Here is a 14,120-nt window from a genome sequence, read left to right on the forward strand (position 1 = left end):
CGTTTCACCCATTTCTGGTTGATCCACAGAGCTGGTGGATTTCTGGAGAGTTTGCAAGCGTGACGGCTACCACCCCGACGTCTAATCGAGACCCAGGGCAGTGAGGCTGTGCCCCTCCTAAGTTGTTGGACTTCAGCTCCTGGCAAACCCAGGAAGGATGATGGGAGCTGGGGTCTATCTGGAGGACTGCAGTTTCCCCAACTAAGTTTTAAGGAGGTAGAGTTCCATACTGCATGGGAGATGTGGATGAATGCCTCTCCTTAGATTGAGAGAGGGATGCCTCTCCTTAGATTGAGACTGGAATAACTCTCCTTAGATTAAGACTGGGATGCCTCTCCTTAGATCGGGGCTGTTGGGCATACCTGCATCCCTCCAGACATTGCTGGACCCAAACTCCCAGCAGCCAGCACAGCCAAGGGGCAGGAAAGTTGGGAGTTCGAGTCCAGCAACATCTGAAGGGATAGAGGTGCACCTTCTGTCCTGAGGGAAGCTGAATCCTGAGTCCTGTATCCAGATTTGGATGCAGTCCTCTCATTTCATATAGTTCAATTTATCTTCTGAGGGTGGGGGGAAAGCTCTACAGTGAACTGGACCCCCCACACCCCCAGACTGGTGATTTTTAAGCACATCTTAGCAGTTGCGTGAGCTGGGAATGGACTTTCATTAAAGCAAAACAAGGAGAGAACCTACTTATTTCAAGATAAAAGCCAAGCATGCCACCGGTCTACATTTTTAGGAAGGCACAGCTGAGACACTTCCATGTTGGGCCCCTACATCCCCTGGTTGCCCACACTCCCAGAGTTTTGGGGAGTGTGTTGGGGCCGTGGGGGAAGAGTGGGTTAGGCCGTCTTGTTTTGGGACTCACCGTCTGGTCCGTGAGGGGCGGAAGCACGATCGTCTTCTCCATAGTGTTCATGACGAGCTTCCAAAGCTCCTTCAGCACTCGCTTGAGGACGGTCTTCTCGCAGATCTTCGCAAAGAGGGTCAGGCTGCGAGAGGAGAAGACCGCGAGGGGGAAGCCGGTGAGCGTCATTCAGGGCCAAATCGGGGAAGGAGGGGGAGTATCTTAGTGAGTGAGCGTGTTTGTTTTTGTGTGTGTGTGTGTATGTGTGTGTATGTGTGTTTGTGTGTATTTGTGTGTGTGTGTTTGATTGTGTGTGTGTGTGTGTTTGTATGTATGTGTGTTTGTGTGTGTTTGAGTGTGTTTGTGTTTGTGTGTGTGTGCTTGTATATATATGTGTGTGTGTGTGTGTGTGTGTGTGTTTGTATGTATGTATGTATGTATGTGTGTTTGTGTGTGTTTGAGTGTTTGTGTGTGTTTGTATGTGTGTGTTTGTGTGTTGTGTGTGTGTGTGTGTGTGTGTGTGTGTGTGAGAGAGAGAGAGAGAGAGAGAGAGAGAATGTCTCATACGAATAAAATGTAAATTGCAGATTGCCTGTCCAACCTGTGGTCCTAGACCTCAGCATCTATGGCATTTCCCACTCACTTGCTATCGAGAAGGTCCATGATGGGCTGCAAGACATTGTCAGCATCTTGGGCTACGCTGCTGCAAGCACTGGCCGGCACGTTTCCTGTGCCTTTCACCTGGCTCAGAATGTCCCCCATCTGCTTCACGCAGTCCTCGATGTGTGGCTGGAAACTTGGGGGTGAGGAGATAATAATTTAGAGAAGTGAGGTTACAGGGAACCTGGCAGAGGGCCTTCTCGGTGGTGGCGCCCTCCCGTCAGACGTCAAGGAAATAAACAACGACCTGACTTTTAGAAGGCATCTGAAGGCAGCCCTGTACAGGGAAGTTTCTAATGTTTGATGTTTCATTGTGTTTTTAATATCCATATGGTAAGCAGGATGAGACCCTTCCTGCCCGCAGACTGTCTCTCCAGAGTGGTCCATGCTCTGGTTATCTCCTGCTTGGACTACTGCCATGCGCTCTTAGTGGGGCTACCTGTGAAGGTGACCCGGAAACTACAACTAATCCAGAATGCGGCAGATAGACTGGGGACTGGGAGTGGCCACCGGGACCATATAACACCAGTCCTGAAAGACCTACATTGGCTCCTGGGACATTTCTGAGCACAATTCAAAGTGTTGGTGCTGACCTTTAAAGCCCTAAACGGCCTCGGCTCAGTAGACCTGAAGGAGCATCTCCACCCCCATCGTTCTGCCCGGACACTGAGATCCAGCGCCGAGGGCCTTCTGCCGGTTCCCTCCCTGCAAGAAGCGAGGTCACAGGGAACCAGGCAGAGGGCCTTCTCGGTGGTGGCACCCTCCCTGTGGAAAGCCCTCCCATCAGATGTCACGGAGATAAAGAACTACACAACTTTTAGAAGACATCCGAAGGCAGCCCTGTTACCGGGAAGCTTTTTAACACTTGATGTCATGTTACGTTTTTAATCAGCCCTACCTGGTGGCAAATACTCGACTCAGCTCGTCCAAGACGTTGTTGAGCTTCACCTGCAGCTCCTTGAGGATATCGCTGGCTTCTGTGTCCAGCTGGAATGGCAGAAAGAAAGAGAGCAATGTTCATCCTTGGAAGATTAATAGGCAGCCCACCCCCACCCCCGGCAAATTCTCCAGCTAGAGAATTCTTATAAATTTGCATCTCTATCCTATTGAGGCAAAGCCTCTGGCACGGATTAACGCCAAGTTGCTCGTGGAACTAAGCAGTTTGTAGTCAACCTTCTGTGAGGGAAAGTGTGCTGGCCCCAGGGGTTTGTCCATGAAGCGAGGTCCAAGTCCAGTCCTGGGTCTAGGCGTCCAAAGGAGGTCAGTCCGGCAGGGAGCAGGTCGAGGTCCAAGGCAGGTGCAGGCACGAGGTTGCAGGTTGAGCATACGCTTGCAGCTAAGTTGCTCACGCAACTTGGCCTGGGTCTGGCTGGCTTTTATCTGGCCCTATGCTTAGGGCCGCCCCGATCCTCTGGAGACTCGCCTCTCCTCCGGGCCTGGAGGCGAGCACTCCTCCTGTAGGCACTTAGCTCCCTTCGCCTCTCTGTCCTGAGCCTCTGCAGCTCAGGAGAGGCTGGTGGGTTACTGGACCCAGGGGCTGCCTCAGCTTCCTCTGATGAGTCTGAGAGTGGAGTACCTGCAGGCAATGGGTCCTCCCTCCCATCAGGAGCCAGAGCAGACTCTGCTGATGCCTGCACCTGGGGATCCAGCACAGGTGGGGATCCTTCAGGCTCAAGCCCTGGCCCCGGCTCAGCTGGTTCTGGAGGCGGGGAATCCTGTGCAGGCTGGGATCCCTCAGGTTCAGCATCAGAGTCTGACTCCCAGGCCATCACAGAAAGGGAAGTTGTGAGTTTGGCTGGAGCCGAAGACTCACGCAAGGCAGGCTGGTCCATGGCCCCCCCCCCCCGCCAGCTTCAGTCTCCCCTTAGCCAATCCCCCACCCACCTGTCTTCTTGCTAACAACCGGTTTAGGGGGGCAGGCCTTGCTTGTGAGCTTCTCCCTCCTCCTCCTCCTCCTCCTCCTCCTCCTCCTCTATTGTTGCCTTCGTAGAACTCTAGCAGTGGCGGAGCTTCATGCTCCAGCACTTGGGGCAGGGCTGGCATGCATTCTAGGGCGTGGCGTGCCGCCCGAAGGGGCATGGTACGTGTTCTGGGGGCGTGGTGCACCAAGATGGAACCCTATCGGGATCCCGCTGCCCGGGGCGCCCCGCCCCCTACGCCCCGCCCTTCCTACGCCAGTGAACTCTAGTCCAAATGGGCACCAATGCGGTGGATGTTTGAGGGTGAGAAGGAGCGTTCAGGACGCAGTGAAGCTAATGTTCGGCTGGTGGTGCCCCTCTCCCCATTCCACGAAGCAAAGCAGAACAGCCAAGCTATTGGGACGTAAGTCTTCACTGGAGGCAGGACCTCTCCCTCTCCTACCACCCCTGACAGCAGGTGGCGAGTTGAGGGTGGCACAGGACAGAGAAAGAGCTCCGCCTTTCAACATTCTCTCAGATGCTTTGCAGCCCCAGCCACTCTGTCCTCCGGCCCCCGAAGACCTTTTAAAGAAATGCAAACCTCTTTCCCCCCCATGGCTTCAAACATTTTCTCCAGTTGGACCCGCAGCTGCTGGATGTTGTTCATCAAGATGCAGGGCTGCAGCGGGAGAAATAAAATAAAATGGGCACGTCGTTACGAAGGCACGGAGGTGACGATTCCTAGGAAAGGCATAGGGCCTTCCTTCTCTCCTTTCTCTAATTATTCTGGGAAGTCGCTCTCTACATCGTGGAGGGAGCACGGAATAGAATTTCCCCCTTTATACAGGGGGCTAGTTTGTACACACACACAACCCACTCTCTGTTGTGCGTCCAGGCCAGCAAACAGCATGATTAGAGTTCTGCGACACCCATGGTTCTTTGCTGAGACAACATCTTCCACAGCTCAGCATGTAGCATCCACTGGGAGCTGTCCAAAGTGCTGATTTGCCCAGGTTTCATATATTGCCGCCACCAGAATTAGCATAAACTCTCCATTCGCCAGCAGGTCCCAGGGCATTTAAAATCCAGAAATTAAAAATAGTTTAAACAAATTGCCATCCCGGGAACAGGGAGGGCCCTGAAAACACACATCCCAGGTCATTCGAGGCCCACAAAATAAGGCGGGTATGAACTCATCAAATTCACCCAGATGGCAATGAAATAAAATTTCACAACTCTGGGGCTGCCACAGGAAAGGCCCTGCCCCAGACCACAACTACCCCAAACATCAGAGGGCAGTGGAACTAGCGAGAAGGGCCCCCCCCCGCTCATCTTAACTACTGGGAGGATCTGTAGAGAAGGAGCCGGTCTCTCAAACTCTGTGGCCTCAAGTCATTTAGGGCCACATCGTGTGTGTCCCCAGCCCAGTCTCAGTCCCTTTGGTGCCTCGTCGTTGTTCTTTGGGAAAAACAAATCCATGGGTAGGCAAACTAAGCCCTGGGGGTTGGATCCGGGCCAATCGCCTTCTCAATCCGGTCCGCGGACGGTCCAGGAATCAGCATGTTTTTGCATGAGTAGAATGTGTGCTTTTGTTTAAAATGCACCTCTGGGTTATTTGTGGGGCATAGGAATTCGTTCACCCCCCAAAAAAAAATATAGTCCGGCCCCCCCACAAGGTCTGAGGGACAGTGGACCGGCCCCCTGCTGAAAAAGTCTGCTGACCCCTATTGTCCATAGATACTTGGAGATGGAAGGGTGAAGAGCCAAGAAACAGATACATCACCACTTTTTCTTTCTCCTTGGAGCAATGGGAAGCAAAATCCTTGGAGATGATTTCGGCGTACTGAAGCAGGACGTTGCTAATGGTCTGGAAGGGAAAAGAGGAGGGGAGGCTGACGAGACAAGGAAAGCGGAGTGCTATTTCCTCCCACACACACATATATATATTTAATTAAGCAATGCTCCTAACAAAATAAAATTAAAAAAATTCCTTCCAGTAGCACCTTAGAGACCAACTAAGTTTGTTCTTGGTACGAGCTTTCGTGTGCATGCACACTTCTTCAGGTACACTGAAACGGAAGTCACCAGACCCTTATATATAGTGAGAGGGTGGGGAGGGGTATGACTCAGAAGGGGTGGTGGGAGATTGGTGATTGGCTGATAGGAGAGGTAAACCTGTTGACAACTGTTAACGACTGCAATTGGTCTTACAGGAAAAAGCAAGGGGCGAGATGGCTAAAGATAGCTTTGTCATGTATAATGAGATAAGAACCCAATGTCTCTATTCAGACCAGGTCTCTCCATGGTTTTAAGTTTGGTAAAAGGTAAAGTAAACGGGCCCCTGACCATCAGGTCCAGTCGTGTCCGACTCTGGGGTTGCGGCGCTCATCTCGCTCTATAGGCCGAGAGAGCCAGCGTTTGTCCGCAGACAGCTTCCGGGTCATGTGGCCAGCATGACTAAGCCGCTTCTGGCGAACCAGAGCAGCGCACGGAAATGCCGTTGACCTTCCCGCTGGAGCGGTCCCTATTTATCTACTTGCACTTTGACGTGCTTTCGAACTGCAAGGTGGGCAGGAGCTGGGACCGAGCAACGGGAGCTCACCCTGTGGCAGGGATTCGAACCGCCGACCTTCTGATCAGCAAGCCCTTGACTCTGTGGTTTAACCCACAGTGCCACCTGGGCCCTAAGTTGCAATTCAGCAACTTCTCTTTCCAGTCTATTTCTGAAATTCCTTTTTAATAAGACAGCTGCTTTGAGATCTTGTATAGAATGTTCTGGGAGACTGAAGTGTTCTCCTACTGGTTTCTCTGTCTTGTGATTCCTGGTGTCAGATTTATGTCCATTTATCCTTTGGCGTAGGGTTTGGCCGGTTTGTCCAGTATAGAGAGCTGAAGGGCACTGTTGGCATTTGATGGCATACACAACGCTCCTAAGCCACTGCCATCGCACGGAGCACGTTCTTACCTTGGCGAACCTGCGCATGTAGTGGCCCACAATCTGCGGGTCGGGGCACTCCAGCTTCTTGATGATTTCGAAGCTCTGGTTCAGCTGGGAGAAGACGTCGACCACCGAGCAGGAGAAAAGGGCATGCTCCGACGTTTGCTGGAACTAAAGGGGAGGCAGACGAGAGGGTCAGGTGAGCGGATCGGTCCCGTTTGGCGGAGAGGAACCAGGCTCCTTTACAAAACATTTCACAGATAAAGGAGTGAAGGAGCGGAGACGCGAACCCAGTTCACCAGATTACGAGTCTACCGCTCTTAAGCACTACACCACACTGGCTCTCGATTGCCGGTAGAACACACACAAAACAGGTCTAGGGGGTCTTAGCAGACCACAAGCTTGACGTGAGACGGCAGCGTGATTGAGACCATACCCCATCCTTCTTGTCTCGTTCTAGGGCTCCGTGCAAGAAATCTCGCGAGACTTCCTCGTTCTCGTCCAGCCACTGGATAACAAAAGGTTCAAACCACCTAGAAAACAGAGAATGAAGGGGGGGGGAGAGATAAGAAAATAGTCTCAGCTCGGGGGAGAAATAAGCAAGAAACTCATCTGGTTCAGGAGAACGTGGAAGTGAGTTTTTTTTCTGGAACCCTCTCTATCTCGAACTTCCATTCTGTTCTGAACTAAGGGACTGCCTCTATTTCATTTTAAGAAAGTATGTTCCCTCTTCTCTTCTCATGAGGTGGCCAAAATCTTGGAGCCGCCCTCAGCTTCAGGATCTGTCCTTCCAGTGAGCACTCAGGGCTGATTTCCTTCAGAATGGAGAGGTTGGATCTCCTTGCAGTCCATGGGACTCTCAAGAGTCTCCTCCAGCACCAGAATTCAAAAGCATCCATTCTTCGGCGATCAGCCTTCTTTATGGTCCAGCTCTCACTTCCATGCATCACTACTGGGAAAACCATAGCTTTCACTATACGGACCGTTGTCACCTCTGTGTTACCACAACCCAATAGTCACAATTACTTATCGGTCTATCTACGTTAGGATTGATGGGCTAATCTATCTGTTCATGTGAGCTGGCATTGTTTTGACCTCCTTTCTTTATGTTTGCAATAAGAAAAATTAGCGCTGTTGTTGTTGTTGTTTTTTAAACGCGCAATGAGACAGAACGGGGACTTACGCCGGATACTCGGGGACGCGGCTCTTGAAAGAAGGGAGATCCGTGACGTATTCGTTGTACAGCCACTTCACCTTAAAGTGCAAGTTCATGTAATCGGCACTTTTGCACAACCGGTGCTTGTCATGCTCTGCAGAGGAGGAGAAAAGGAGAGATGAGTCTGTATACACCTCGAAGCAGTTCCCATGCATCTCTTAAACATAAAGGACCCCTGACAGTTAAGTCCAGTCGCGGACGACTCTGGGGTTGCGGCGCTCATCTTGTTTTTCAGGCCGAGGGAGCCGGCGTTTGTCCGCAGACAGTTTTCCCGGGTCATGTGGCCAGCATGACTAAGCCCCTTCTGGTGAACCAGAGCAGCACACGGAAACTCAGTTTACCTTCCCGCTGGAGCGGCACCTATTTATCTACTTGCACTGGCGTGCTTTCAAATTGCTAGGTTGGCAGGAGCTGGGACCGAGCAACGGGAGCTCACCCCGTCATTGCGGGGATTCGAACCGCCAACCTTCCGATCGGCAAGCCCAAGTGGTTCAGTGGTTTAGACTACAGTGCCACCAGCGTCCTTTTGTGCTTCTCTTAGGAACTCGCTTAAGGATTTCACCATTTCTGTCCCAGGTAGATTGGAAACGCGGGGCACAACCACTGGTGATGTCAGGCATTGGGAATCGGATCCCTTCCCCCCGGCGGCGGTAAATAAGCAGATCAAACGAAAGGAGCGTTCTTACCAGTTAAGTTTCTTTAATAATCACAGCCAGAGATAAAGGAATGCAAATCTCTCTAGAAATGGCGGTGCTCCCAGTAAAGGTTTTCCCCTCCTCCATCCCTATTAATCTGCGTCACTCCTATGTTGGGTAATCTGATCTTGTCACCGCTGCACTCTCTGTTCCATCACTCTCAAAGCCTGTCTAGTCTTAGGCGAAGTGGGGGGGGGGGTCAGGAATCCTATCCCAGGACACTGAATCTGCCAGCTGTCAGTCTCTCTCCTGGTGTTTCCTCTTCTAGCTGTTCGTCACTCGGTATTTCCCAGCTTCCCCCCTCTGGATTATGCCCCTCTGCAAACCACTGTTCTAAATCAATACTGTCTTCATGCATTTGGGATGGAGTGGGGGGGGCAGCTCCCACCATTCTTCCCCAGTCCAACCCCTGACAGGTGAATGGAGAAGTTCCTCCGCTGAGTGAGGGATCTCCAAAAGGGAAACAGCCCCCCTCCCCTTCCCCCAACTCTCAAAGGAAGACTCACCTTCCATTGCATATTTCATATCCTGAGCAAATAGGTTCCACATCACTTCGGCGCTGATCTTCCCGACGTTCAGCTCTTGGGGGAACCTGGTGAGGGGGTCAGAGGAACCGGGAATGAGACTTCCTTGGGATAAGCCTGCTGCAAACATCAGCGGGGGCGGCCGAACCCTCCGAGACTTGTCTGGACCAGACATTTGTGTACCTGTCTTAAGCGGATGAGCCCTGCTGGACCAGACGAAAGGCCCACCTTGTCCAGTAGAAGTCCACAAGCAGGAAGGGAGCTCTTCCTCTTAAGACCCTGAGAAATTGGGTTCCATGCTACCTCTGAACTGGAGCTGGGGGTCCACAGCCATTAAGACTAGTAGCTGTCGATGGACTCGTCCCCTCCCCCCCCCAAGCATTTGTTTGACCTGATTCCCCCAACACTGTAAACTTTCATCGTAAAGGAGTTATGGCCGTTTTTGACCCCGCACCTTTTCCCTCCTATAGAATGTCATTTTTAACGTGCGGCAGGCGGAACCGTACGCAAATGGATCTTAAGGTCTCAAATCAAATCAAATTTTATTAAACGGCCACAGACCAAATCGTCCTCTTCAACTGAACAACGAAGCACACACAAGACAAACACACGGAAAAAAACCAGCATTTCGAAATTAAGATCTTAGATAAAATTAAACGTTTGCCTTTGCCTGCGCATTGTCAACGGATAGCTCATATTTCCTGCGTCTAATAGCAGGAACGCAGAATTTGGCAACATTAATTGTAGTCTCGGAGACCTTGTCTTCTACTAGGGCTCTCAAGCGTTGGGATTCTGATTCATTTTTAAACCTGTGAAGAACTGGGGTAATAAAAGTCTGTCGTAAATCCTCGTAGAAACTGCAGTGCAGCAGTATGTGCAGGTTTGTTCCCACCTCCAAGGAGCCACATGGGCAAACACGTGACTCATACGGTTTGCCTTCATACCTGCCTAGTAACAGGGCAGAGGGCAACACGTTGAATCTGACCAGGGCCGTCTTAAGGGGATCGGCCGCCCTGGCGCGATGATCCCTCGGCGCCCCCGGTGGGCTGCCTCTCCGCCCACCTCCCTCCTGCGCTGGCCGCCCCTCGGGAGGGGAGGTAGCCGAGCGGGGGATGAGGGGCGTGGCGCTGGAGCGGCGCGGGGCTTTGCGCGCCCTTCCCAGCGCTCCAGCTGGGGCTCCAGAGGGCAGCCGGCTTCCAACTCGCCCGCACGGGTTGGGGAGGGGGTGCCTGGTATGCCGGCGGGCTCGCGGGGGCGCCCCTGGGGGGCCTGGCGCCCTGGTGCGCCGCGCCACCCAGCCCCTATGATGAGACGGCCCTGAATCTGACCAAAGTGAAGGAATGTCTATACTTAGGTATTTGTAGTTTGGTCATAGAATCATAGAATCGTAGAGTTGGAAGAGACCCCAAGGGCCATCCAGTCCAACCCCCCTGCCAAGCAGGAAACACCATCAAAGCATTCCTGACAGATGGCTGTCAAGCCTCCGCTTCAAGACCTCCAAAGAAGGAGACTCCACCACACTCCTTGGCAGCAAATCCCACTGTCGAACAGCTCTTACTGTCAAGAAGTTCTTCCTAATGTTTAGGTGGAATCTACTTTCTTGTTGTTTGAATCCATTGCCCCGGTCAGATAGTCTGCGGGTGAAAACCCTCTCCCGAAGTCTCTTATTGAGGTATGTTTTTCCATTTTGCTCATGTGACACTGTAGCTCTGTGTCCCTAATGCGTTGGCTCTCTCGTAACCTGCTGCTGTCAGAATCTGCGGGGAAAGTCCCAGGCTTCTTATCTTGCCAAAGAGGGAAGCTTTCCAGTTGGAATGAAAGGTGTCTAATAGTGTTAGAGGTGCCAACCCAGCCGGGGAAAAGATGAGTTTTAACCAATAGTGTAGATCTCAAGGTCTTACTGGTTGAGGCAGGGCGTGTATGAGTTCTTATCTTCCTCGATGATGGAGACGATCAAGGTGATAAGCTTGGACCAGAAATCCAAGTTCTTGATGCTGGGGCCTTGTTCTTCCGGCGGGAGTTCTCCTTTCTTATTCTGGAAGGAGGGCGGGACCCACAAACAAAAAGACATATCAGATTAAGCAAAGCTATCACCACAATTTGAATTTTTAAGCCCTCTCCCCCGGAGTTATTTTCTTATTTTTTTGGGGGGGGAGACAAGAGAAACTGGAAGAGCAGCTGGCATCGTATTGGGGGGCCAAAGATTTGCTCAATGAGGTTATTAGGTAAAAGATGGAAAACTGAAGAGCTACCAACAGCCGAAGAATGGCAAATGAAGTTGATTGAGTATATGGAACTCGCAGAACTGACCGCGAAACTCCGAGACCAGAGGGAGGAGAAGGTGCAAGAAGATTGGAAGAAATTTAAAGAATATTTGAAACGACGTGAAAAGTTAGACATTTGAAATTGAAATCAGAGGACATTTTAGGCGATAGTAAAGATCTGCAAGAAGATCAAACCTATCCATTCTCAAAGAAATCAGCCCTGAGTGCTCACTAGAAGGACAGATCCTGAAGTTGAGGCTCCAGTACTTTGGCCACCTCATGAGAAGAGAAGACTCCCTGGAAAAGACCCTGATGTTGGGAAAGATGGGAGGGCACAAGGAGAAGGAGACGACAGAGGATGAGATGGTTGGACAGTATTCTCGAAGCTACTAACATGAGTTTGGCCAAACTGCGGGAGGCAGTGAATGATAGGCGTGCCTGGCGTGCTCTGGTCCATGGGGTCACGAAGAGTCGGACACGACTGAACGACTGAACAACAACAAATAAAATGTTAGGTGAAAGTAGGATGTAAGAAGTTAGAATGGCGTTATGTATAATTTGTTAGGAATAAGCTTATGGATAATATGTTGATAGATAAGGATTAATAATATTGGAGGAAGAGGAATTTAAATAAGTTATAAAGATACTACAGTATATCAGAAATGAACGCAGAAGGGAAGACGTGAGGAAGTCCCAAAATAAGATTATAAATTAGATAAGTATAGTTAAATAAATGTTTTGTTTTTATTTTTGTTAGGTTTTGTTTTTGTATTCTGTATTTTAGTTTTGTTTTGTATTTTGTAAGCTTATTTTTTTCTTGTATTTTTTCAAAAATTAATAAATTCCTATATATATAAAAAAGAGGTTATTAGGTTTCAATTCTCCACCTTCCCTGAATATTTGGCATACTGGCTGCTGAGAATGTTTGGAGTTGGGATCCTACAGCATTTGCAGACGCACAGGTTTTCCTGTTCTATATCTTAGAGGAGGCATTCTCCCTCTCACCGGAGGGAGTGCCTCTCCTATATAGAAGCATTCTCTCCCATGTCTTGCACGCGGTAAGGAAATGCTACTCCTAAGACCAAGGACATAACTATAATATATAAAAATTTATTTAAGGGCAATAAATAAAGGGCTCAAGGCTGGAGTGCAGTTTGGGGGGGACAAGGGGAAATCCCATCGACTGCTTGGTTTTCGCTTGACAAACTGCATTTCTGCTAGGATGGGGTGGCAGTGCAGTAGGCAGGGGGTGGCCATGGGGGAAAACCCCGCTAAAACTAAGTCAGAAATTAAATCGTTATAACAAAAGAGGTGGAAAAAAAAGCTATAGAAAACCGCTTAGAATTTTTTTTTTGCTCTCTGGTGCCATCTGGTGTTGCATGTTTATAACGCATTCAAAACGCCGTTTCTTGACTCATGGAGCAAAGCCCAGGAAATACCGAGCTGCGGCTGCCGGGGCCGTCTCCCCCCCCCAACTCAAATACCCCACCCCATCTCTCTGTGCCCTGCATGATAGAACCCCCTCCCCCCAACGCTCACCGGATCGGTCTGGTACTCCCGGCTGTAGAGCTCGTGGCAGTTGTTGAAGATGTACTCGTAAGTGGAGTTGAGGCAGGCTTTCACGCAGTCCTTTACCACCTGGCTGGCTCGCGGGGGACTCTGAAGCTCCTGGACCTGCACAAGACTCGCACTCATTACACCAGCCCCGCGGTGGTCGCAAAAAACCCAAAACAGGGGTGGGGAAGCTCAGGTCTCTGGGCAAAGCGCAGGCCTCTCCCCCTGCCCTATACCGTATTTTTCGCTCCATAAGACGCACCTGACCATAAGACACACCTAGTTTTAAGAGGAGGAAAGGGGGAAAGCCCCGGTTTTTTTGGGGGGGGGATCAGGTCACAGTTGTGCAGCTTCTTTTGCAAAGGGGAAAAAGACCCATTTTTGTGGATCAGCTCACAGTTGTGCAGCTTCTTTTGCAAAGGGGAAAAGACCCATTTTTGTGCATCAGCTCACAGTTGTGCAGCTTCTTTTGCAAAGGGGAAAAAGGCCCGGTTTTTTTAAGGATCAGCTCCAAAGTTGTGCAGCTTGTTTTGCAAAGGGGAAAAGCCCCTTTTTTTGAGGATCAGCTTAAAGTTGTTGAGCTTACTTTGCAAAGGGGAAAAAATCCTGTTTTTATGGGGTTCAACTCACAGTTCTGCAGATTCTTTAGGAAAGGAAAGGGAGCTGTTTCTACAGTTTCCAGACATATAATCTAATCAGCCAGTCCCATGTCGCTGGGGAAACAAACAGCCTCCGTCTGCAATGGAGGCCTGGGCAAGGGGGCCGGAAAGGGAGCCAGCGATTGACCACACATTCGCTCCATAAAACACACAGACATTTCCCCTTACTTTTTAGGAGGAAAAAAGTGCGTCTTATGGAGCAAAAAAACATACGGTACTTGGAAATGCCATTGGGGACCGAAACCGGGTCCTCCTGCATCCAAGGCAGACCACGGAATTGCAGAGTCGGAAGGGACCCCCAGCGGTCATCTAGTCCAACCCCCTGCAATGCCACTGAGCCGCACAGCTCTTCCCCCCCGAACTCAGCATCGGTGCTGGGAAACGCAGACAAGGGCTCAGCTACTTGCGGTCATTACCTTCATCCGGAAAAAAGTGATGCTGGTCAGGAGGTCCACCGTCGATTTGAGGTCCTGCAACCTCTCCGGGCTGCTGGCAGGGAAGTTATTCTGCCGGGGAGGAAAGCCGAGAAGGGGCATAGGTCATTCTCCCCCTTTTTCTCCCTTTTTTCCACTTCTAAACAACCCCCCACCCAGCGCTCCTTTTGTCAGTTTGCATTTCTTAGTTCAGAAAGTATTGCTCTGGTGTGTAGAGATCTTTCCTAGTCTACTCAATTCGAGAGGGTTCTGGGAGCTTCTCTATGTGAAAGAAGCAAGCAGAAGGTTCGTGATGTTTGGGTTATTCCTTCTGAGAAGCTGAGCACAGCTGGCTTAAACTGGTCCTGTTATCTCTTTCTGTCCAGGTCACGCTGGCTATAAAAAAAATACAGTCAAACCTTAGATCCCGAACACCTCCGTTTTGGAACATGTTA

The 14,120-nt window shown here is 50.5% G+C and overlaps 1 protein-coding gene across 1 annotated transcript in view; it reads right to left on the reverse strand.

Moving 5' to 3' along the window:
- The window catches only part of LOC117039738 (protein unc-13 homolog A-like), a 71,675-nt gene that overhangs the window by 24,507 nt on the left and 33,048 nt on the right, over window positions 1-14,120 (reverse strand). Inside the window, 12 exon segments of the mRNA XM_033136922.1 lie at window positions 866-989; window positions 1,488-1,640; window positions 2,403-2,491; window positions 4,004-4,081; window positions 5,186-5,269; window positions 6,368-6,511; window positions 6,777-6,873; window positions 7,524-7,650; window positions 8,758-8,843; window positions 10,677-10,810; window positions 12,579-12,713; window positions 13,669-13,758. Coding sequence (XP_032992813.1) covers window positions 866-989; window positions 1,488-1,640; window positions 2,403-2,491; window positions 4,004-4,081; window positions 5,186-5,269; window positions 6,368-6,511; window positions 6,777-6,873; window positions 7,524-7,650; window positions 8,758-8,843; window positions 10,677-10,810; window positions 12,579-12,713; window positions 13,669-13,758 — 1,341 coding nt within the window.

Source organism: Lacerta agilis, chromosome 18, assembly GCF_009819535.1.
Source record: "Lacerta agilis isolate rLacAgi1 chromosome 18, rLacAgi1.pri, whole genome shotgun sequence".
Lineage (NCBI taxonomy): Eukaryota > Metazoa > Chordata > Lepidosauria > Squamata > Lacertidae > Lacerta > Lacerta agilis.